The following is a 24,528-nucleotide window of genomic DNA, read 5'->3' as shown; positions in this document are numbered from 1 at the left end:
AGCAGATTAGGGTTGGAGGAAGTTATAGTACTGCTTGTGGGAAAATGCAGGGGCATGATTAGGACAGGGTAGGGATGCTAGGTGCAGTCTGGTGGTTTGAGGGATGAGAGGGGCAGTGGAAAAGTAAATGGGAGGAAAAAAATCTGTTGGGTGCATTGATGGACTAGAAGGCTGGCCTCATTCTTCATTTGTCCCTGTCCTTCACTCATTTATCCCCTTCCCTGCTTCCACTCTAACATTACACAGCCTTCTATTCCACCAGTGCACACAACTCTGTACCTATTTTGCAATGCAGTCTAGTCAATGGAAAGCTAAAAACTTGAGATAACTGCAGCTCAAGAACATCTATAACAGAACAATGCAAGCATTAAATGAAAAATGAGAATTTCAATCAAAAACTGAAAACAGTAACATTTGAAGAAAACAAAATAGATTGTTATGTTGGGCAGGCATTGCATTTATTTAGTAAAGTTGGCAGATAGCACAGTCACGAACAATGAAGAAAACTGTACTAGTGTCTGCAGATTTATTTAAATGTTTGTGTAACTCAAGAGATAAACCAGAAATACTGATAATGAAAATCATGACATGCAGGAAGTAATGTCAGGTGAGATATGTACAGACATTTGAGGGCTCTTTAAATATAAATGGTGAAAGCTGGAGACAAAGTAATGGTATACTGTTACTTAACAGAAAGCAAATAAACAAAATATAAGAAACTACAGATGAATCAGCCTCCTTTTCGTAATTACTACATACTAACTAAAATTATCACCAGTCCCGTAGATAGAGACAAGTAATTTTAATAAAAAAAGGAAGGGTAAGCTGGCTTTATAAGTGTATATAACACAATGGACTGTTTGCAAATCATGAAGCAAATAGAATGGAGTAATGAGTATGATTTATGTTCTTCAATACGCTTTGGTTTTGAGAAAGTATTTGTCTCATTTTAACAAAAACTGTACCAATGGCCCTTAAGAAACAAGATATTGGCATATCTATGTTAGTATACTGAATGACTTGTATACCAATGAGCCAAGAATAATGACTACTAACAACTGCAAGACTAAGTGATGCCTGGTGGCATTGCAGACACACAGTGCGGTAAGGATAGAATCCAAATGGAGCAGAGGTGAATGGGGAATCATTCTATCGATGATATGGGCAGCAAATGGGGAACTCCAGCGACATGAGTGACTTCGGCACATGGGAATGAGCATTTCAGAAATGAAGCTGGTCAGGTGTTTGTGTGTTACTGTAGTGAGCATCTATGGAAAGTGGTGGAAGGGCATTAAATCAAGTATTTGACAAGGTGCTGGATGTCTACTCCTCACAATAGAATGTGGAGATTGGAGACTTGCCCATTCCGTAAAGCAGGAGACATTATGATCTGTGGCAGATCTGGCCACAGAGTACAGTGCTGGTGCTGGCACAAGTGTTTCAGAGCACACTGTTTAGTACATATTGCTGAATGTGGGGCTCCACAGCAGATAACTCCTGTGTGTTCCTTTGTTGACCTTACTAAATCACAGTGCGCCGGAAGATGTCCTCTTGTCTCTGTGCTCTCAAAAAGTTTCGGAACGTATTTCCAGAGGACGTGAAATGCCAGCTCGTGCAAGCACTCATTCTACTGAACCTCCACTATTGTGATGTAGTTCCACAAGGCTTGTGTAGTGAAAACAAAAAGGCTGTTAGAATTAACCATGAATGTCTGTGTGTGTTACACAGCAACATTTGTCGATATGATCATGTTAGTGCTTCATATTCCCAGCTAGGGTTGCTGCGGCCAGACGAATTGCGTGACTACCACACACTGTCTACTTCACCGTATCCTCATTGCGCAACCACCCTAGTACCTTGCTTCAGAGATTAAACACCTTTCATGCCATCATAATCGAAACACAAAGTCACTGTTATTTGGCATCCTAACTGTGCACACTCACAAAACAAAAATATTTGCAAATTCCTTCTCTGTTGCCTCCACCTCTGGAACAAACTGCCCCTCAACCTTAGCAAAATTCAAGCCCCTGCTGCTTTTAAGAAGCATTTCCTGCTAACATCCTCATCCAGGTGAACTGCTACTTGAAACATGAACACAGGAGTGAGGGCAGTATTATGCTGTGGGGAACATTCAGTTGGGATGTGTGGTGGTAACTGAGGGCACCACGACAGCTGTGGACTATGTGAATGTTATTGCAAACCATCTGCATTCTTTCATACTTCGTGTTCCGTGATGATAATGGCATCTTCGAGCAGGGTAACTATCTGTGTCACGAGGCTGAATCCTGCTGCAGTGGTTTGAGGACAATGGTAGTGAATTCATGTTGATGTCTTGGCCGTGGAATTCGCTTGATCTGAAAGCAATGGAACATCTCTAGGACACTTTGGGGTGGCAGCCCACAAACCCTTGGACTGTAATTTATGGAAATTTGATGACCTGTGTCAAGATATCTGGTGCCACATGTCTCTGCAAGCCTACAGAGTACACGTTGAACCTGTGCCGTATAGAACTGCCACCATTGTGTGTCCCAAAGATGAACTAGCATGCTATGAAGCTGCCTCATTAGTGTTTCCCACTTGTACAACTTACATTAGTCTCCATCGGGATGATGGAAACTGAGAACTGTAAGAGGAGTCAGATAATCAAATTCCATATAACCAGAATTATTCCCAGCAGCCCTAGAGCACATTTTTCAGATCCTTAAACTGGGCTAGCACACTGGACTCGAATTCGGGAGGATGACGGTTCAATCCCGCATCCGGCCATCCTGATTTAGGTTTTCCGTGATTTCCCTAAATTGCTCCAGGCAAATTCCGGCTGACTTCCTTCCGCTTCGTTCCCTCATCCGATGAGACCCATGACCTCACTGTTTGGTCTCCTCCCTGAGACAACCCAACCCTTAAACTGGGAAAAAGAATGAAGCAATGCAAATTAACGTACTTGCTTTTCTGACAATATACTGTTTGTCTATAGCATGGATGATATTCTATAACTATTTGAAGAACTTAATAAAGTCAGACAATAGGTCTAAAAATCAATTTTTGTAAGATTAGAATGATTAATTAACACTTTGGAAAGAAAATGGTACAAATTAACAATGTCATGAAAAGTACAGATTGCTACCCACCATATAGTGGAAATATTGAGTTGCAGACACACAAAATAAAAAGGCTGCTAAACAAGTAAACTCTCAGCCAAAAGGCCTCCTTCTGAATTACACAACATTCACATTAATGCAAATGCAACTCGCACACACATGAGCATTTTCGCTAGCTGCTCAGGCCAGACTGCTAGCAATTGCTCATGATGAGAAAAGCAGTCTAGGTGGTGGGTTAAGGACCAGTTAGTCTGTGGTGGGGAGGGGAGGGACAGCAGGGTATGGCTGTGGGATGGTAAAGTGCTGCTTGTGGAAGCATACAGGGACAGAGACGAGGTGGAGAGAGGGTAGGGCAGTCAGGAGGTTAGACAGAGGACGGGAATGGAGGGGGGGGGGGGGGGGGGGGGAATGGAAAAGGAGAGAAGTAAAGAGACTGGGTGGCTTGGTGGAATGGAAAGCTGTGAACTGCTGAAGTGGGGACAGGGAAGGGGATAGGTTGAGGCCAGAATATATTGTAGGGACAGTTTCCACCCATACTGTTCAGAAAAGTGATTTTAAAAGTGATTTTGGTAGGAAGTATCCAGATGGCACAGGCTCTGAAACAGTATTTATAATGAATGTTGTGTTGGGCAGCATGCTCAGCACTGGGGTGGTCCAGCTGTTTTTTGGTCACAGTTTGTTGGTGGCCATTAATGCGGACAGATAGCTTGTTGTGATAGATCCACATAGAAAGCAGCACAGTGGCTACAGCGTAGTTTGCAGACCACACGATTGGTTTCATAGGCGGGCCTGGTTTTGATGGAATAGCTGATGTTTGTGACGTGACTGGAATAGGTGGTGGTGGGATGATGTACGAAACAGGTCTTGCATCTAGGTCATATTACAGAGATATGAGCCATAAGGCAAGGGGCTGTGTAGGGATGGTGTTGTTGTTGTGGTCTTCAGTCCTGAGACTGGTTTGATGCAGCTCTCCATGCTACTCTATCCTGTGCAAGTTTCATCATCTCCCAGTACCTACTGCAGCCTACATCCTTCTGAATCTGCTTAGTGTATTCATCTCTTGGTCTCCCTCTACGATTTTTACTTTCCACGCTGCCCTCCATGTCTCAGAACATGTCCTACCAACCGATCCCTTCTTCTAGTCAAGTTGTGCCACAAGCTCCTCTTCTCCCCAATTCTATTCAATACCTCCTCATTAGTTATGTGATCTACTCATCTAACCTTCAGCATTCTTCTGTAGCACCACATTTCGAAAGCTTCTATTCTCTTCTTGTCTAAACTATTTATCGTCCACGTTTCACTTCCATACATGGCTACACTCCATACAAATACTTTAAGAAACGACTTCCTGACATTTAAATCTATACTCGATGTTAACAAATTTTTCTTCTTCAGAAATGCTTTCCTTGCCATTGCCAGCCTACATTTTATATCCTCTCTACTTCGACCATCATCAGTTATTTTGCTACCCAAATAGCAAAACTCATTTACTACTTTAAGTGTCTCATTTCCTAATCTAATTCCCTCAGCTTCACCCGACTTAATTCGACTACATTCCATTATCCTTGTTTTGCTTTTGTTGATGTTCATCTTGTACCCTCCTTTCAAGACACTGTCCATTCCGTTCAACTGCTCTTCCAAGTCCTTGAATGTCATCGGCGAACCTCAAAGTTTTTATTTCTTCTCCATGGATTTTAATACCTACTCCAAACTTTTCTTTTGTTTTCTTTATTGCTTGCTCAATATACAGATTGAATAGCATTGGGGATAGGCTACAACCCTGTCTCACTCCCTTCCTAACCACTGCTTCCCTTTCATACCCCTCGACTCTTTATAACTGCCATCTGGTTTCTGTACAAATTGTAAATAGCCTTTCGCTCCCTGTATTTTCCCCCTGCCACCTTCAGAATTTGAAAGAGAGTATTCCAATCAACATTGTCAAAAGCTTTCTCTAAGTCTACAAATGCTAGAAACATAGGTTGCCTTTCCTTAATCTTTCTTCTAAGATAAGTTGTAGGATCAGTATTGCCTCACGTGTTCCAACATTTCTGTGGAATCCAAACTCATCTTCCCCGAGGCCGGCTTCTATCAGTTTTTCCATTCATCTGTAAAGAATTCGCGTTAGTGTTTTGCAGGTGTGACTTATTAAACTGATTGTTCGGTAATTTTCACATCTGTCAACACCTGCTTTCTTTGGGATTGGAATTATTATATTTTTCTTGAAGTCTGAGGGTATTTCGCCTGTCTCATACATATTGCTCACCAGATGGTAGAGTTTTGTCAGGACTGGCTCTCCCAAGGCCGTCAGTAGCTCTAATGGAATGTTATCTACTCCCGGGGCTTTGTTTCGACTCAGGTCTTGCAGTGCCCTGTCAAACTCTTCACGTAGTATCATATCTCCCATTTCATCTTCATCTTCATCTACATCCTCTTCCATTTCCATAATATTGTCCTCAAGTACATTGCCCTTGTATAGACCCTTTATACTCCTTCCACCTTTCTGCTTTCCCTTCTTTGCTTAGAACTGGGTTTCCATCAAAGCTCTTGATATTCATGTAAGTGGTTCTCCTTTCTCCAAAGGTTTCTTTAATTTTCCTGTAGCCAGTGTAGGGATGGACGAGGATATTGCGTACATTTGGTGGGCAGCGGAATAGCACTGTGGGAGTGGGTGGGAGGATAATGGGTATGGTGTTCCTCATTTTGGGTCACAATGAGATGTAGTTGAAACTGTGGTGGAGAAAGTGATTCAGTTGCTCCGTTTTTCGGTGGTACTGAGTTGTGAGGGGACTGCAATTTTGTGTCTGGACTGTGGGACTTTGAGAGGTGGTGGGTGGTGACTGGAGAGGTCAAGCACTGAGATCTATTTCTGCACAATGTTGGGAAGGAAATTACAGTCTGTGAAGGCCTCGCTGAGACCTTTTGTATGTTTTGAGAGGGACTGCTCATCATTATACATGCAACAGCCATTGGTGGCTAGACTGTATGGAAGGGTCTTATGGTATGGAATGGATGGCAGTTGTCAAAATGGAGGTATTGCCGGTAGTTGGTAGGTTTGATATGGATGAAGATACTGATGAAACCATCTGAGATGTGGTGGTCAACATTGAGGAAGGTGGCTTGCTGGGTTGAGGAGGACCAGGAGAAGTGAATGAGGGCAAAGGTGTTGAGGTTTTGAAGGAATGTGGGCAGGGTGCCCTCACCTTAAATTCAGAACATGAAGGTGTCATCAGTGAACCTAAACCAGGTGAGGAGTTTGAGATTCTGGGTGGTTAGGAAGGATTACTCTAGATGAGCAGTGAATATGTTGACACAGGATGGTACTATGCCATTGCCAATCTCTCTTTTTTTTTTTGGGGGGGGGGGGTGAAGCCTTCAAAGGAGAAGTAATTTTGAGTGAGTATGTAGTTGGTCATGGTGACCAGGAAAGTGGTTGTAGGTTTGGAACCCATCAGGCACTGGGAAAGGTATTGTTCAATAGTAGGAAGGCCATGGCATTAGGGATGTTAGTGCAAAGGGAGGTGGCATCAGTAGTGATGATCAGGGCACCGCAGTGAAGGAATGGGACCTGAGGAAAGTCAGTGGAGGCAGTGGCTTGTATCTCTTATGTAAAATGGTAGGTTGTGGGTAATAGGCTGAAGGTCTATGAGAACAGAGATTCTCTCAGTGGGGGTGCAGTAACTGGAAACAACAAGGTGTCCTGGGTGGTTGGGTTTGTGGACTTTAGGAAGCATATAGAAGGCAGGAGTGCAGTAAAACTTTTAAACTTCAGATCGGTTTTAAAACAATCTAGTAGTGCTTAACATGCATACTACTATTGCAAGAGTACAAGAGAGAAGTGAAGTTAACATCCCCATTGCCAAATTACATTGTAGTCACAGCAAACTTACAGCTCGATGTGGCTACAACTCTCTTCTAGGATAAATGTTATCTTTGGTTAGTTTATGGTCTGGGCTTTAACATTCATAAATAATAATTTTTTGAATTCTTTCTTTAAAGTTTCTGTTTAGTATCATATGGTATTCTTTCATTCAGTCCTTTCTGTTGTAACTGCAACTGGAACAGTCATGGGGTTGATCTGATGGAAAGTGTGTTGGGACCCAAGGAGCAGCCCGTGAGCAACAATGCAAATGGGAGAGGATGGACACGAACAATGAAGGACCTGTCTGAGGTGAGATGTCGATAGATGGACGCCCACACTAGACTAACTGGCTGAGCAAGAGGCAGGCACTTAAACACAAGATCGGGAATGCCGCTATTGGCTGCTGGGACCATGTGTTCCACCGTGGCGCCCTCACATTAAATGTGGGCCAGGAGGTGCGTGCCGCCACGGCTTACGGCTCGATGGTGCAGAGACCTCTGGGTGTCTTTGATGTCCATGCCGTCTGGCGCAGATTCAAAATCTGCAGCGTGCTTTACCAGACTTTCTTTATGTTAAGCATTAGTATTTACATAACGTAATTGTTAATCAAACTGCCAAGAGTGTAAATTTTCTTGTCAGTAGCTGTCATCTCTGCTGGGTGACTGATTTTTCTATGTCTTTTTGCAACAAAAGGGTGTTCATTATGGGTTCTATAATTGGAGTGTTACACATGCTCCCGGACGATGAAGTGGGTATGTGACTTCCTGCTTCAATGTCCGTAACTAGGTAAGGTCCTTGTTTTATTATTGGCATACTGTCATTCAGACACATAAACATACAAAAAAATTGAATCATAACATTGTTTCTTTTACATGAATTTGAACTTAGGTTCCATGTGCCTTAAATATTTCATTATTTCTTTTCACTGTCACATTTATATTTTCGGTGTATCGCCACACTGTCACTGCACCTGCACCAGTCCGTGCAAAGCTGCAAACATGGCCCAGTTCGAAGCCAGTGCCTTCTCCTCTATCGGCCATGGTGAAGCCGCAACAGCATCAGATCATATATGGCAGTGAGTGCAATCTGATTATGCATGGTTGTCTGGTTACTCTCGTTGTCCAGTGGCTGCACTCCCGGTAGACGGTACAACACCTCAGCACAATCTATCCTGACATAGTCTGCATCACCTCTGTTGAGTATGCTGAAACATTTAGATCACTTCTCTTTTTGGTACATAACATGAAATTACATATCGTTATCGTAGTTCTGAGTGTTCATTATTGCACATTGACTCTTCATTTTATTAATAACGTTCATGGTAAGTCTAATTAATCTATATTCTCTTTCACACTTGTACTATCAGTTTATAAACACGTACAACATTCCTTACACCGGTACCATTCTATTGTTCTTATTAGTTAGTTTTTTTCCTTTTTCAAGTCTTGTTGATTCATTCATTTATTTACTATTCAACCTTATTCATCTCTTTTCTTTGCCTTCCTCAAAATAAGTGATTTTGTTCAAATAAACTCCCCCATTCCTGAATGATCACAGTAAGACTTTTCACTGTCCTTGCATGCTTGTTTTAAACTGATGACTTGTTTGTCAAACAACATGTAGAGGCAAGTTAGCGTAAAAATATTAAAACATCAATTATTAACATGATAATACAATATATAATTTAATTGTTTTACTTACTAAAATTTTTGATGAACACAAAATACTTATAGTTATGAACTCATAGCTCAGAATCTTTCTTAATGACTTAAGTAAATAGAACTTGTTTTTTGCAAGAACTATTTAAAACTAATTCATTGTCCACTAATTCTATATAGAAATTAAATTCACAAACATTGTTGTAACATCTTTCTACTGTGTAACTACTCCTGGTTTGCATACTTACTATCTAAACCTTAAATTAACTAAAGTATTTCTTTAACTCTATATGGGGGTACACCCCTTTTATCCTCTTGGTTTCTTCATCTTCTAACAGGTAGCTTCCTTTATGTGGCATCTTAACAATCCGATATGGTCCTTTATACAAAGTGCTCCATTTTCAATTTAATTTTCTTATCTTTGAAGATTTGGGATGATTCTTCAGTAGAACATTATCATCAACCATATAATTAACTCCTAAACCTATCTTTTTGTCAAATTGATGTTTTCAAATACTTGCTTTACGTTGTAAGTTCAAGTATACCTTTTTTATACTTTCACCATGATATTTTGGTTCACTTTACATACGTGGTAAATTCATCATCATCATCATCATCAGCCAATTCAATCATTAGATGATGTGGCCTCTTCGAGTCGTGGATTCAGGTAGGCTTTCAGAAGTCTTCTCCAAGTGGGACGGTCTTGGGCAGTTCTCTGCCAGGTGTTACCAGCGATCTTCTTGATGTCTTTGTCCCATCTGTCTGGTGGTCTTCCTCTAGGCCTCCGGTGCTCTCTCGGACTCCACTCCAGTACTAACTTCGTCCATCTGTTGTCTTTTCTTCTTGCGACGTGGCCAGCCCACTGCCATTTCAAGGAACCTACTCTCTCTAAGATGTCATTAACCTTCGTCACAGACCGGATGTCATCTGCCCTTTTCCTGTCCTTTCTTGTATAGCCCAGCATTGATCTCTCCATGGCTCTCTGTGCTGTCCTAAGTTTCCCTTTTGTGAATGAGTTCAGTGTCCACGTCTCGCATCCGTACGTCATCACAGGAAGAATGCATTGATCAAATACTGCTTTCTTCAGATTTACTGGCATTTTTGATCTGAATACTTTTGAATTCTTCCCAAATGCTTGCCAGCCAAGCTTGATGCGTCGATAGATTTCTGGTCTTATGTCTCCCTTCATATTTATAATCTGGCCAAGGTAGACATATTCACTGACCTCTTCTAGTAGACTGTCCTTGACTTTCACATCTCCAGCTGGGACCCATTTATTGGATATTACTTTTGTTTTGGAAAGGTTCATGTTCAAGCCAACCAGCTGACATTCCGATGCAAGATCTGTAACTAAGTTTTGGAGCTCTGCGAAGTCTTTGGCCAGTAAGGCAATATCATCAGCAAATCTCAAGTTGGTAAGCCTTCTTCCATTAATTCTAATTCCCTTACCTTCCCAGCTCAGCTTTGACATAGCCATTTTCAATACAGCAGAGAACAGTTTTGGGGAGATGGGATCGCCTTGCTTGACACCCCTCATGATGCGGAATTCTTGAGTTGATTCGCCGATGTTAACATAAGCTGAAGAATTCTCGTAGATTTTCCTGAGCACTTCAATGTATGCTGCTCCCACTCCTTGCTCACTCAAAGCTTGGAGGACAGCTACATGGCTAACGGAGTCAAATGCCTTTTCAAAGTCAACAAAGGCAATGCAGAGAGGCAGTTGGTATTCATTCGCTCTGCTTATCACTTCACTAACGGTCAGAATGTGGTCAATAGTGCTAAAATTGCTTCGGAATCCAGCTTGTTCTATAGGTTGGGCTGAGTCTAGGGTGGAACTAATTCGGTTTAACAAGATCTTTGTAAAAATTTTGTACAAAATTGAGAGCAAGCTGATAGGACGGTAGTTTTTAATATTGTGAATACTTCCTTTCTTGTGTATCAAAATAATCTTAGCCTTGTTCCACGATAGTGGGATTGAAGCATAGTGCAGGCAGGAAGTAAATACTTTTGCCAAGTGATTTATTGTTACCTCTCCTGCCAGTTTGAGGATGTCAACGCTGAGCTCATCATCACCTGGCACTGTTCCCTTCTTCATGCTATCTAGAGCACACTTGACTTCCGATGGGAGTATATCTGGAACACTAGATATATCATTTAAATTAGATACACTCAAATTTTCCCCTGGATTGCTATACAAATTGCTATAAAAGTCTCTGATGAACTTCAAAACCGCCTCCTTTTCAGTGATTCGACTGTCATTTCCATCGAGTACGATAATCTGCTTTTTACCTATTGTGAGTTTGCGTTTGGCTGACTTTAAACTTGTCTTGTTCTCCAAGCTTGCTCGTAAGGTGTCTTCAGTGAATTTCTGTATGTCAGCTTTCATTTCTCTTCGCACTGCCTTACATAGTTCGGAATACGCCACCATGTCACTATCGGTTTGGATTTTCATTTCTCTCCTCTGTTGTAAAAGGGTTTCAGTTTTGGCACTGAATTTCTTTGGTTGTTTATTTTTTTGGCATAGGCCACCGACTTCTTGTGCACTTGAAACAATCATTTCCGCCAAATCACAATCTTTAGTTACGTGGAACTTGCTTTGGAGGACTTCTTGGAATTTCGAGGAATGTTCTTCCAGGTTTTTGAGGTTGATTACCCTTCTCTTCCCTTTCATAAGTTTACTCCTTTCATTTCTTACATTGAGTTCGCCCCTTGCTCTCACAAGACGGTGATCACTGCCAGTGTTGAACTGATTTAGCACTGATACGTCTTTTACAATCTGCGGAATATTTAACAGAATAAAGTCTATCTCATTTTTGACACTGAAATTTGGGCTCCTCCAAGTCCATTTTCGGTCAGGGTGCTTCTTAAAGAACGTATTCATGATGGACATACTGGTGTACTCAGCGAACTGGACTAATCTCTCACCTCTATCGTTTCGGTCGTCAATCCCATAGTTGCCCACCACTGTGTCGCCTTGTTTCTTGGTGCCAACTTTTGCATTGAAATCTCCAATGACCATCTGGAAGTGACAATCGCTACCTTTTTTACAGGTGTTATCCAGACTTTCGTAAAATGATTCAATTTCTTCGTCAGGGTGACTTGAGGTGGGAGCGTACACCTGAACAATCTGTATTTTATACCTATTCGACACCTTCAGGACCATTCGAGCTGTCCTGCTGGAAGTACCTTCTAAGACAGATACTCTATCAGCAATATTCTTGTTGATTAAGAACCCAACTCCATTGAGTTTTCCTTCTGGATCACCACAAAAGTAAAACAAGTTGCCAGAGCGCAAACGGAGACAGTCTTCCCCTTTTCGGCGAACTTCGCTTAAACCAACAATACTCCAGTTGATTTTTGTAAGCTCTTTCTCGATCTCTTCTAGTCTGTCGTTGCCTATTAGAGAGCGACAGTTATATGTACAGACGTGAAGAGTCTGTATCTTCTTCTCAGCACCACTTGGTGTTTGGGACATCAAAGTTGCTCCCACCCGGAGATCCGACTGTGGGGCTATTACTCCGGAAAATTTAACATTAATGTCACACAACATAACTCAAAGGTGAGAAGCATAATCGCCACGCTTGCTTCAGAATGGATTGGCGATATAATTTCCAGGCCGCCCCTGACATGGGGTACAGACACCTTTGGTAGGCCGCTCCACTAGAGTACAGACGCCACCACACTGCTAGTTTTGGTCCACCCCGGGTATTTCATTTCCCCGGTGCCACCCATATCTGGGAGGCTTTCCCCTATCCGCCACCTGGGGAGGCGCCCGATGGGGGACTAGCAACCCCACACGTGGTAAATTACCAAGCCAATTATCACTCTGTTGCTTATTAAATACAAACTCAAGTTCTTACAAATTGATTTAGTTCTCTAAATAATCTTTGTACTGGGTTTCCCGATGGATTAAAGCAGGCAATGAATACATGAGGAATTCCGCATGCCTTCAATGTTTCCTTCCATGCTTTACTTCGAAAATATGAGGCGTTATCTGAAATAAGCATTCCAGGTTTTCCTACATTCACCAAATAATCATCCGTAATCTTTCTCAGCATGGGTTTTATATTGGCCATTCACAAAGCATAAAATTTCACATACTTCTTGAATAGATCATACATTGTGAATATATATTTAAAATTTCCTTTAGCTTTGGGAAATGGCCCACATGTATCACATGAGACAATACTCAGTGGCTCCAATGATATAATGGGATGTAATACACCTTTACTACAACAATTAACCGGATTTGCTCTTTGACAAATTTTACACCTCTTGAGTATCTCCTGAGCACTCCTTATTAAACCCAGATAAAAACACAATTGTTGTAATTTAATCACGCATTTGTGAGCTCCAAAATGACCCCATCTTGCATGTGTGAACCGCAATAATGTCTCAGCACATTGTGAGGGAATGAATATCTTCCACTCATCCTCCTCGGTTCTATGATAAAATAATACATCTGCTTGCAATTGGTAATGATCATTAATGTTACTATGCATTCCTTCTCTTAATTCTCTCCTATTTTTTCTCCATTTATCATCTGATTTTTGGATTTGTTCTATTTGCAAACAAATTTCTTTAACTTCCCTCCTATATGGAAGTGTTCCGAACATTGTCACTTTAAAGTCCATCACCCTTTCTTCTTTGATCTCATCTACCATTTTATTTGATAGCCTTGACAACGCATCAGCAACAACATTATCCCTTCCCTTGGCGTACTTAACTGTTATGTCATATTCTTGTAGCAACAATGCCGAACATCTTAGTCGGCCATGCAGCATCCTACTTGTCATTAAAAACGTCACCACTTTATGGTCACAATAAATTACAATTCGTTTCCCATATATGAAATATCAGAACTTTTTAAGCACCCAGGTAATTGCCAGCACTTCCAGTTCAGTCGTGCTGTACGGTCTCTCACAACCTGATAAGGTTGGGCTAGCAAAGGCGATAATTTTTATTGTTTCTACATTATTCTCATCTTCCATTTGGAATATTGTGCCACCTGAACCTGTTTCAGCTGCATCTGTCACCACATAAAAGTCTTTATTCATTTGGGGATGATGTAACAATGGAGCATTTATCAGAGCATTTTGATATATCATCAAAAGCGTTACTACATGCTTCCATCCATTAGCACAGAATATTTTTCCTTAACAAATGTAACAGACAATCTTTATTTAACAACTGCTGCGACACAAACTTTCTAAATAAACATGCCAGACCTAAAACTGACTTTAATTTTATTTTATTTTGTAGATATGAACAATTGTTAATGGCATCCAACTTTTTAGGGTTCGGTAAAATTCCTTCTGGTGCCACAATATGCCCAAAGAATTGTTATTTGATTTCTACCAAATTTGGATTTTGTTAAATTGACTGTGACCCCATACTCAAGAAATTTAATAAATATACGATCAATTAATTTGACATGTTCACTCCAGGTCTCTGCGGCGATCAGTAGATCATCTACATATACAGTGACACATTCTAATAAATCAGGTCTGAGCAATTTTCTAAAGCGGTTATGAAAACACCACCGCTAATATTACAACCAAACAGCATTACCTTAAACTGGTAACTCAGTGCCAGAAAAATGAATGCTGTATATTTTCTTGATTCCTTTGACATTTTACTTTGCCAGTAGGAACTTTGGAGCTTGAGGGAGGTCAAAAATTTCACCCCATGAAATTTCTGCAATAGCTCTTCTAAGTTTTCAGGGTGAGTTTTTATGGGTTTGATAATTTTATTAATGTCGCGAGCATCAAGAACTAGCTGAATATCACCGTTTGGTTTAGTCACAGCTAACAATGGACTTGAGTATCCAGAAGTTAAAGTCTCAATTATTCCCCACTCTATCATCTTTTTTATTTCTTTGGCCACGGCTTCTCTTTTTTACCAAGGAACTGAATAAGTGGTTTTACAAAATGTAGAGTGTAGATAAGTTTGAATACAATATTCAAAATCTTTAATCACGCCTGGTTTCTTATTAAATACAGGCAAATATTGTTGTAAAAACTTTTCCCAACTCATCTTGTTGTTCTATTGATAGACATTCCGATTTGCGTACATTTTCTTTTTCATCTATTTCAGCATAATTTCGTCCTACACTATTAATACTTTTCAAATGGAAAGCATTTACAAGTAGACAGGTAACTGTTACATTTTGGCAATATTTTCCCAAAATAATCTTTCTTTTTAATAGTTACCCTTAAGGGTTTAGCTTTAACTATGAAAGTACATACATCCTCCTTAAAATCTATCACTGCACTCTAGTCACACAAAAAATCAATTTCCCAAATACATGGCGTTAACATTCGACATACTACTAAGAAAGTGCATTTGAAGTTCAGTGTTACATGCAGTGTAAGGCTATGTGCGAGTGATTGCCATTTGTAATTATTATCTTTGGCAGTCTCTGACCTATGTTATCACTTCTATGTTTTCTCTTTGATGGATGTTCTTTAGAGTTATTTTGGTAGTAAAGCAGTTGCGTGAGTTGTGGTGTGTTTTTATGTTGCAATTAAGTGAGTGCAACCAGTCTCGCAACATTGGTGACCCTGACATGATCACCGAAGGCCACCAACATGAAATTCGATGGTCACTAACACTCCATATCATGCCACGTCACGTTAAATACAGGTATCCGCGTCAGCCGTGTCGCACATCCCCATTTCACCATAACTCACGATGGCAGACCCACCACCAACTGCAGAAGTGCTTACTGGTGCAGTAATTAATTGCGTGGCAGTAAAACTGCCACCGTGTTGGGAACAGAATCCCATGCTGTGGTTTGCTCAACTAAAAAGTCAATTTGTGCTAGTGCACATAACCTCAGACAAAATGAAGTACAGTTATGTAGTTGCTGCACTCAATGAAGATATGGGCACAGAAGTACAAGATATTCTGGCGTCACCACCGAATACTGATCATTACACAACCATAAAGAATGTTTTGATAACCCAGCTCTCGCAGCCCGAGACGAAAAGGTTAGAGAAGCCACTCCACACAGAAGAGCTAGGCGATCGCACGCCATAGCAGCTACTGTGCCGACTGCATACATTAGCAAGCAACGTGGTCAGTGATGACATTTAGCAGAATATTTGGCTATCCTGCCTGCCACCCGAGTCACAGAAAATATTGACAGTGTGTGCCAGCAATCTGGATGCAAACTGCAGATCGCGTAACGGAAATGTATCCATCTGCATGCATCACAGCAGTTCGCTCACAGCCTCGGGCAGATAACACTCTCACCGCGCTACAAGCACAGGTTGCCAAGCTCACCTTGCAAGTAGCTGCATTACGGACCCAGACAACCAGCTGCTGACTTCATCGCCACCGCTCACCAGGTAAGCACAGCCGCTCACCTTTGTCAGCAAGAATCTGTTGGTATCACCAATGGTATAGTTCTGAGGTGTGCAAGTGTAAACTGCTGAGAGAACAGAGAACTTAGCAGGAAGTCAGTGATGACGGCTATTGGCTCTCCAGACGGCTGCCGTTGACTGTTTGTAACAGAACATAGTACAAAGTTACAGTATTTGGTACACACGGGTGCTGATGTGTCAGTCTATTCATCTGCCTGTCTGCCATGTTGCAAATGTGATGACTGCCACCTTTTCACAGCCAATGGTTATACAATGACAATGTATGGTCTTGTCACATTAGTTTTGAACTTACGCCTGCAGTGCAAAGTTGAATGGCAATTTGTCATAGCAGATGTGACACACCCCATACTTGGAGCGGATTTTTTATCATTGTATGGACTCCTGCCTGACCTTCGTCACCGACACCTTCTTGACACTATTACCAACCTAGCAAGCCAAGGTCGAGTGCATTGTGTGGATGACACAGCAGTATGAGTAGTTACTGGTGATTCTCTATTTATAGAGCTCCTCAGACAGTTCCCAGAGATCACATGCCAGACTCCCACACTAGCACCTGTGCAGCTCTCGACAGTGCACTATATTTTGACTACACCTGGGCCACCACTACATGCTCGACCACGCCGCTTGACACCCCAGAAACTGAAGATAGTTAAGCTGGAATTCTCGTACATGCCAGCACAAGCAATCTGCCGCCCATTGAGCATTAGTTGGTCATCTCCTCTACCAGTGATAGCAAAGTAGAATAACAGATGGCGTCCATGTGGCTACTGCAGAGAGCTCAGCGCCAGAACCATTCCAGATCGTTATCCAGTCCCACATATCAAAGATTTTACTTTCAATCTACAGTAAGCGAATCTTTTCCACATTGGACTTAGTTCGTGTGATTACCAGATACCTGTGGCACCTGATGGTGTATCTAAGACTGCTGTCTGCACACTGTTCGGACTCTTTGAATTTACCTGAATGCCTTTTGGACTTTGTAATGGTGCCCAAACGTTTCAACAATTCATGGATGAAGTGACACGTGACTTAGACTACCGTTATGTGTATACTGATGACGTTTTGGTCATATCAAATTCAGAGGCAGAACACTTATCACACTTACGACAGATCTTCACTCATTTACGTGCACATGACCTGCTCATCAACCTGTCGAAGTGCATTTTTGGAGCAACTGAAGTACAATTCCTAGGCTACACTATCAATGCTCAAGGCATACAGCCACCACAGGAGAAAGTAGACGCTATACTGAATTTTCCCCAGCCTACGACGGTGAAAGAATTATGTAGATTTCTTGGAATAACCAGTTTTTATGGTTGATTCATTAGCAATCATGCCTTCCTATCTGCACCACTGAATAAGTTCTTGCAAGGTCCACCGAAGCCGAAAGACAAACTCAAGTGGGACAGTGAGTCCGAGTTGGCATTTAACAAGCTGAAGAGTGCCATCGCAGAAGACATGCCGTTAACGCACCAGTTCCGCAGGCACCTCTCGCTCTGATGGTCGGCACATCTGCATCTGCAATCGGTGCTGCACTGCAACAGCAAATAGATGGGCACTGGCAGCCCTTAGCCTTTTTCAGTAAAAAGCTATCGCCATCTCAGCAGAATTGGTCCACTTATGATCTCAAACTGTATGCTGCATGTGCTGCTATTAAGAAATTTCATCACATGTTGGAAGGATAGCAGTTCACTCTCATCACAGACCATAAGCCACTAACATATGCTTTCAGCCAGCGTCCTGAGAAGGCATCGCCACGTCAACTACGACACCTTGACTGTATTGGACCGTTCACCACCAATATTGTACACGTTGAAGGAGAACTAAATGTGCCAGCTAATGCACTCCCAAGGATTGAAGCAATCACTGAAGCAGTTGATTTTGAAGCTCTCGCCGCAGCACAACAATCTGATAGTGAGCTCCAAGATTTGCTGGCGCAACCATCAGGCCTACAAATTCCCTGTATTACACTGCCTCTGTCAATGGTGCTGCTGTATTGTGATGTCGCCACTAACAAACCGAGACCTTTTGTGACTACTGACTTTTGCCAACAGCAATTGCCTCTTTGCAGAACTTCTCACATCCTGGAATACGAGCCACTACCAGCATGGTGAAGCGAGCTTTTGTCTGGCCACACATGGACAAAGATTGCAAGCAATATGTGTGACAATGTGTGGCCTGTCAACGGAATAAAGTTAGCCGGCACGTTAGATCACCTCTTGCCACATTTCTTCCTCCAAATCAGAGATTTGATCATGTCCGGCTAGACCTAGTAGGACCTCTCCCACCATCAGAAGGATACACCTACTGCCTTACAATCACTGATTGTTTTACGTTCTTGCCCGAGGTGTTCCCGATCGCCAACATCACCGCCGAAACTGTCGCGACTGCATTCTTCAGGGGATGGAGCGCCCGTTTTGGAGTGCCCTTATGAATCACAACAAAGGAAGACAGTTTGAGTCATATTTGTTCAAAGCACTCTCTATCCTAGTGGGTACAAGGTGCATTAGAACTACAGCTTACCACCCGTCAGCAAATGGTTGAACTGAACGCATGCACCGTCAACTGAAAGTGTCGCTTCGATGTCATGACTCACAGTGGTGGACAGAGACGTTGCCCATTGTCCTCCTGGGTCTCCGTGCATCACTGAAAGAAGACCTGAACGCCACGACTGCAGAACTTGTGTATGGCCAGCCAATAGGACTTCCCAGCGAGTTCTTTGCTAATTGTCAATTTGACATTTCAGATTTTGTACAAAAGCTGCATACACAAATCCGGCAGCTACGCCCCATTGCTCCAAGGGGTCAGCAGACTCGTCGCCCATTTGTGTTTGACGAGCTATGGGAATGCCAATATGTCTTCTTATGGCATGACGCAGTATGAAAGCCGCTGCAGCCACGCTACGATGGATCTTATTGTGTCTTCAGTAGGGAGAAGAAGACAGTCAATATCGATGTGATGGGTACACCAACCACCATCTCCATCGACAGGCGCAAACCAGCCTTCCGCACTCCATACACTGGTATGGACGAATCTACACACACTATGGACATGACCGAAGCTCCAGCCACTTCACTGCACATCACAGGTCAGCCTCAACGGACGTCTGAGGCTACCTCTAATGCACCATCAGCAGCCTGTGCACGACCCATTGTAATGCGGTCCGGATGACATGTCCGTTTCAACACAAAGTACCGTTGACACTAAGGAGGGAGTGGTGAAGTGCATTCCGATTTGAGTACTTTTCTATGATGCTTGATACATCCATCTCAGCCTCATTTCGTCCTACAAATTCAATACTTTTCAAATGCAAAGCCTTTACAACTAGTCAACTGTGACATTTTGGCAATATTTTCCCAAAATAATCTTTCTTTTCAATAAAATTAGTCTTAATGGTTTAGCTTTAACTATGAAAGTACATACACCCTCATTAAAATCTATCACTGCACTGTAGTAACACAAAAAATCCATTCCCCAAATACACGACGTTGACATTCGAGATACTACTAAAAAAGTGCATTCAGTGGCTATCCCTTGTAGTTCTACCGTCACCCTTATCTGTTTAGCAGTGTGTTGCACTAAATGCCCCTGAAACCGTGCAGCCCATTACCAGTAAGGTGAGTACCTTTCGTTGCTTACTAACCATATTTAGACAACTCATCGTCATCACACTAACTGTCGCTCCTGTATCTATGAGCACGTTAATCAGTACGTCATTAATGTTTACTTCGACAATTGCTTGCAAAATATATCCATTCATTTGTTTCCTGTTTTGGTTCTAACATGAGATCCTCACGAATATCACTTTCCTTATTATAGTCCAGTATATTTATTAACTCACGACGTTTGCCTCCCTCCTCAATACCAGCCACCAAGATAAGGCCTAAAATGACTGACATTAATTTGACTATCCATTCTTTAGGTCCCTCAGCTGTTCATGCACCTCAGCTATATGAATTTCGTTTTCTGTTTGTGAATACGAACTATCCACAACTACACCTCTTCCATCTGACAAAGGTATAGGTCTGTTGGACCCGGAAGATTCACTTTTGGTGTTGAATTTCCCCAACCTACAATGTGCATCGGACAATTTCCCCAATTCGATTTATTCTGTAGATTTATAGAAACACAATTGTTCTTACTGCCATCATCACAATATTGAGGGTTCAATGATTGCCGCCCCCCATACTTTCTCTTTCTGTTAGTGGTTACAACATAAACTCATTGAAAACTTCCCGCTTCAGTCACCTGGTTGTTGTTTCCCACAAGATTCCCTTTTGAATACTGATAATTTGTGTTCCAATTCTGATTCTTCTTTTACGAGTGATCCAAATGATCATTAGCGTTCTTCGAATTACCGTTATTTCAGTTAAATTCTCCAGAATGACTATTAATTTGATTACTACTATTCCACGCATTATTACTACCGTTGTTCTTAGCATAATAATGGTTGTTGTTATTATTATGCCACTGTTTTGCATCCTTCATGAACATATCAATTAAATCGATCACGGATAGGAACTGTTCAACGTCAGAATGGGGAACATGAATTAATTTCTCTCAAATATTCAAAGGTACCCTACTTTTCAATATTCGAATCACTCCTCTGCTCGAAATTGGTTCTGTCCAACAATGCATTTAGTTCAAGTAGAGTTCAAAATAATGCCTAAGGGTTTCCTTTTTCGAATTACAAAATTCCGGTTGATATACTTCCTTATGCAGTTTCTCTTGTTTGCTTAAGGACCAATATTTAGCTAGAAATGATCTCTCAAATTAAGAAGACGAGTTACCGGTCTCAATAACTTCAGCGGCCCATAATGCTGCTTCTCCTACAATCTTCGACACTATAAACTGTAATTTATCATATTTTGTTCAACTACGGGGAAATATTCTTTTAAATGAATTGATAATCACTCTGGGGTTGATATAATTCTTTTCATTTGAAAATGTGGGCAACTATGACTTTTGAAAATACTATGTTCGACTTTTAATGACAAAATACATTCTCCCTGAATGTAGGGATCATCCTCCTCATCTGACTGACAATTCGTTTCCCACGGTTCACCTACACAAGTGCTATATTGCATTCGTGGGCGTTTTCTGTCGAAGTTAATTTCACGTTGTTGTGTATTTGTTCATTTTCCTCTGTGGGCAAGTACGCCATTGCGCACTTGAACTGCCCACCAGCGCAGTTGCACCAAGGCACGAGTGGTGACCAGAAGATGCTCGAACTGTGGCGACTCACAAGCTGCAAACTCGCGTAGCTGTGGCTATATTAAGAAGCCTCGTCACCAGCCCGTCGTGACACGCCCCGTAGCGGCGACTAAAACCAAGACGGCAGTTGCACAAAGACAAGAGGGGCCGCCATATTTAGGAGCTTCGCCGCCAGCCCGCCGTGACATGCCCCACGGCGGTGCCTGGCACAAAGACATCAGTTGCACTAAGACAAGAGGGGTGGCCAGCAGATGCACGACCTGCGGTGGCTCACACGCCGCAAACTCGCGTAGCTGCGACTATCTTAAGGAGCCTCGCTGTCAGCCCACCGTGACACACCTGGCGTCAAGAAGGCAGTTGCAACAAGACACAAGGGGCAGCTATCTTAAGAAGCTTCACTGCCAGCCCACCATGACACACCACACTGCGGCGCCTGGCGCCAAAATGGCGAACTGCAGTGGCTCACATGCTGCAAACCTGTGTAGCTGGGGCTATCTTAAGTGCCTCTTGACAGCCCACCTTGACATGCTACGCGGCGGCGCCTGTTGCCAAGACGGCATTTGTACCAAGACATGAGGGGTGGCTATCTTAATGAGCATTGCTGCCAGCCGGACGTGAAATGCCCCATGGCAGTACCTAGCGCCAAGACAGCAGTAGCAGCAAGACATGGGGGGTGGCCAGGAGATGCTCGAATTGCAGCAGCTCACATGCTGCAAATTCGCATAACTATGGCTATCTTAAGGAGCCTCGCCGCCAGCCCGCCATGACACGCCCCGTGGCGGTGCCTGGCAGCAAAACGGCAGTTGCACCAAGACACGAGGTGCGGCTATCTTAATGAGCTTCACTGCCAGCCCTCCATGACACACCCTACGGTGGTGCCTAATGCCAAGGTGGCCACCCCGCCCCCCCCACCCTATAGTGAAGGGCGCGAGCCGCGCCGACTCGAAGCCGCCACTGACAACGCCATGGCCAGCTTCCAAGCCACCTTTGCAGCCGAACCATCCACGCTGAAAGAAGAGCTCGCAGCTGTTCAACCAGGAGCTGCCTGAGGAGTTGCGAGTTCTCATGAAGAAGATTCCGGCTCCCGCACATGCCTCCCGTGTGTGAGGCACCGATGGGTGTGTACGCCACCACGCAGACGCACATCGACTCGTCGCCTGTAGCAGTGTAGGTGGCGATGGACGTCTACTCACTTGGACTGCCTGTAGCTGTGGCGGCAGTCCCACATACCAGGGAAGATGCACCATCGGTCACCCCACACAAAAAGGAAGAGACATTGGAGAAGGAGAAGCTGCCGCTGTGCCTGCCACTTGCTGATAAGTGCAGTGTGCAGCCCTTCCTTAAGAAGGTCGCGGCATCCATAAAGGATGGGTCATACCCTCACGCAGACAACCCATATCCTTTTCCGCCGCCAGATGTTCCCAAGCCCCCCCCCCCCCCCCCCCCTTCCCCACCACCCGTGCGACCTCTGCCACACCTGTAGCCTGTTGCATGAGGTAGTTTCTCCGAAGGGGCTGCGAGCGATCAACATCCTCCCCATCTTCACCCCCCAGCGACTGGGAACACCTCTTCCAGGTCTCAGCGAAGTGCCTGAAGGAGGAGTAGCGTTCCGGCATAAGACAACATGTCCCAGAGGATGCAGCTGCCATCGCCTATTTCGAAAATCTTTGAAAGTAGCCTGAGGACCACCCGAGCCAGAGGCCATCATTACCACCATTGTCTAACATGGAGGAACAGCAGCTATGCTGCTTAAGACTCCAGAACCATCAGAGTTGATGTTCAATCCGTGTTTTTAGTGAGCGAGCAAGCAAGCAGAATCACTTCCTGACTGTTGCTCGGTAGACCGGGTGTTAGTAATTGCTGATTTACAACCCTTAGTACATTCATCAACTATTTTATCTTCAATGTGACGAAATTCATTAACAGAAGCCTCTATCAATGGATTATTGTTTGTCACCTGTTCATGAACTTGATTTTGCGCACTCTCAACGACCGAACGAACTCTTCTGTTAATATCTCCTGTTTTGTTTTCTATCCATTTCGATAGATCTTCCTCCAGTTTCTTAGTTTGATCTAGCACATAAGTAGCCACTTTACCCAACAAATTTTTCTCCAAATCATTTATACGACCTGACAATTCCTCTTCTCATTCCATGATGCAAATGTTATTCTCAGCCAAGGCATTAACTTTTTCAGACATAGCCCCAAATTGTTCTGAAAAAGTATTGACATTTTCATTGATTTTATCGATACGATCAATAATCCTAATATCTTCCTTTTCTCGGTTTTCTAACCTTAACTCTAGACTGTCAAACTTACAATCGACTTTAGTCTGTTGTTCAGCTAGTTTAGCCTCCCAAATTGCAATTAATTTAGCCTGTTGTTCAGAAAACTTAATTTCTAAAGCCTGTTGGTGATCAATGAATTTAGCATCTATAGATGCTTGCTGTTCTGTTAACTTAGCATCTATGTTAACAAACTTACTGTCCATATCAGAAAACTTAACATTTAAGGTCACTTGCTGTTCAGCGAACCTATTGTTCATGTCAGAGAATTTAACTTTCAAACAATCCATCCTAGACAATTTTACTACTATAGCTCTAAGGACATCTATATTTCCTCATCACCTTGGTGTAGCATTCGTCATATACTCATTGATGGCTTTATCCTTAGGATCAGAAGTATTATCATCAGATATTTTTTCTTTACTTTCTAGCCCATAGTCAGATACATTAGTGGGGTTAATTATGTCTGACTTGACAAAAGATTGTACTCCCACATTGACAATCGTTCTGTTGATATCCTCATGGTCTGATACTTCACTTAATTCATCACAAGATTCCGGATCAATTTTGTCGAAATTGCTACGCGACCTTCTATCTCTTCTTGACATTTGAAATCTTGTTAACCACTTTTTGCTAGTACCGACACTAGCTATGGTCATAATCGTCACACAGTATTAATCTTATTCTCTACTTGACAACAGCACAATAAAATTCTTACAATTACCAGTTTGGTGAAGCAATAAAATATACCGTACCTGGATAATCACTTACTTTGAGTAGTGATTACTATTTATCATCTGCTTGTGCGCTGTTGTAGTCTCGCTCACGTCACTGTCGGCAGCTGATGTCACTGTCTCGACCAATGTTCTGCTCTGGTTCAGTCCTCCAACGCGTTGTGTCGCTCCCTCTGCAGATGTGTTCATGTGTCTCGTAGTTGCAGAGCATCGACCCGCACTCTGCAGTCGTTGTCGCGTCGGGCCCCACATTCTGGCACCAAATAATGTGACATCTCATTTTGTTTCGGCC

The 24,528-nt window shown here is 42.7% G+C and overlaps 1 protein-coding gene across 1 annotated transcript; it reads right to left on the bottom strand.

Annotated features, from left to right (window-relative positions):
* Nucleotides 1-7,986: 7,986 nt before the first annotated feature.
* On the bottom strand, nucleotides 7,987-24,523 carry LOC126456238 (uncharacterized). The gene is made up of 2 exons (XM_050091991.1): nucleotides 24,274-24,523; nucleotides 7,987-8,161 (listed from the first exon to the last, which is right to left on the bottom strand). Exons 1-2 carry the CDS (start codon nucleotides 24,486-24,488, stop codon nucleotides 7,987-7,989), a joined length of 390 nt encoding a protein of 129 aa, XP_049947948.1. The 5' UTR covers nucleotides 24,489-24,523.
* Nucleotides 24,524-24,528: the final 5 nt, after the last annotated feature.

Source organism: Schistocerca serialis, chromosome 2 (genome assembly GCF_023864345.2).
Source record: "Schistocerca serialis cubense isolate TAMUIC-IGC-003099 chromosome 2, iqSchSeri2.2, whole genome shotgun sequence".
NCBI classification, from domain to species: domain Eukaryota; kingdom Metazoa; phylum Arthropoda; class Insecta; order Orthoptera; family Acrididae; genus Schistocerca; species Schistocerca serialis.
Note: the sequence above shows the minus strand (reverse complement) of the source record. Positions and strands in the feature narration are given on the sequence as shown.

Bases quoted from the DNA above. Each gene is read 5' to 3' on its own strand.
- LOC126456238 (XM_050091991.1), bottom strand. From the start codon at position 24,488: ATGTGGGGCCCGACGCGACAACGACTGCAGAGTGCGGGTCGATGCTCT. The intron at 8,162-24,273 runs GTAAGTGATTAT...TAAATGTTTCAG, and splicing joins AATAGTAATCACTACTCAAA to CATACTCAACAGAGGTGATG.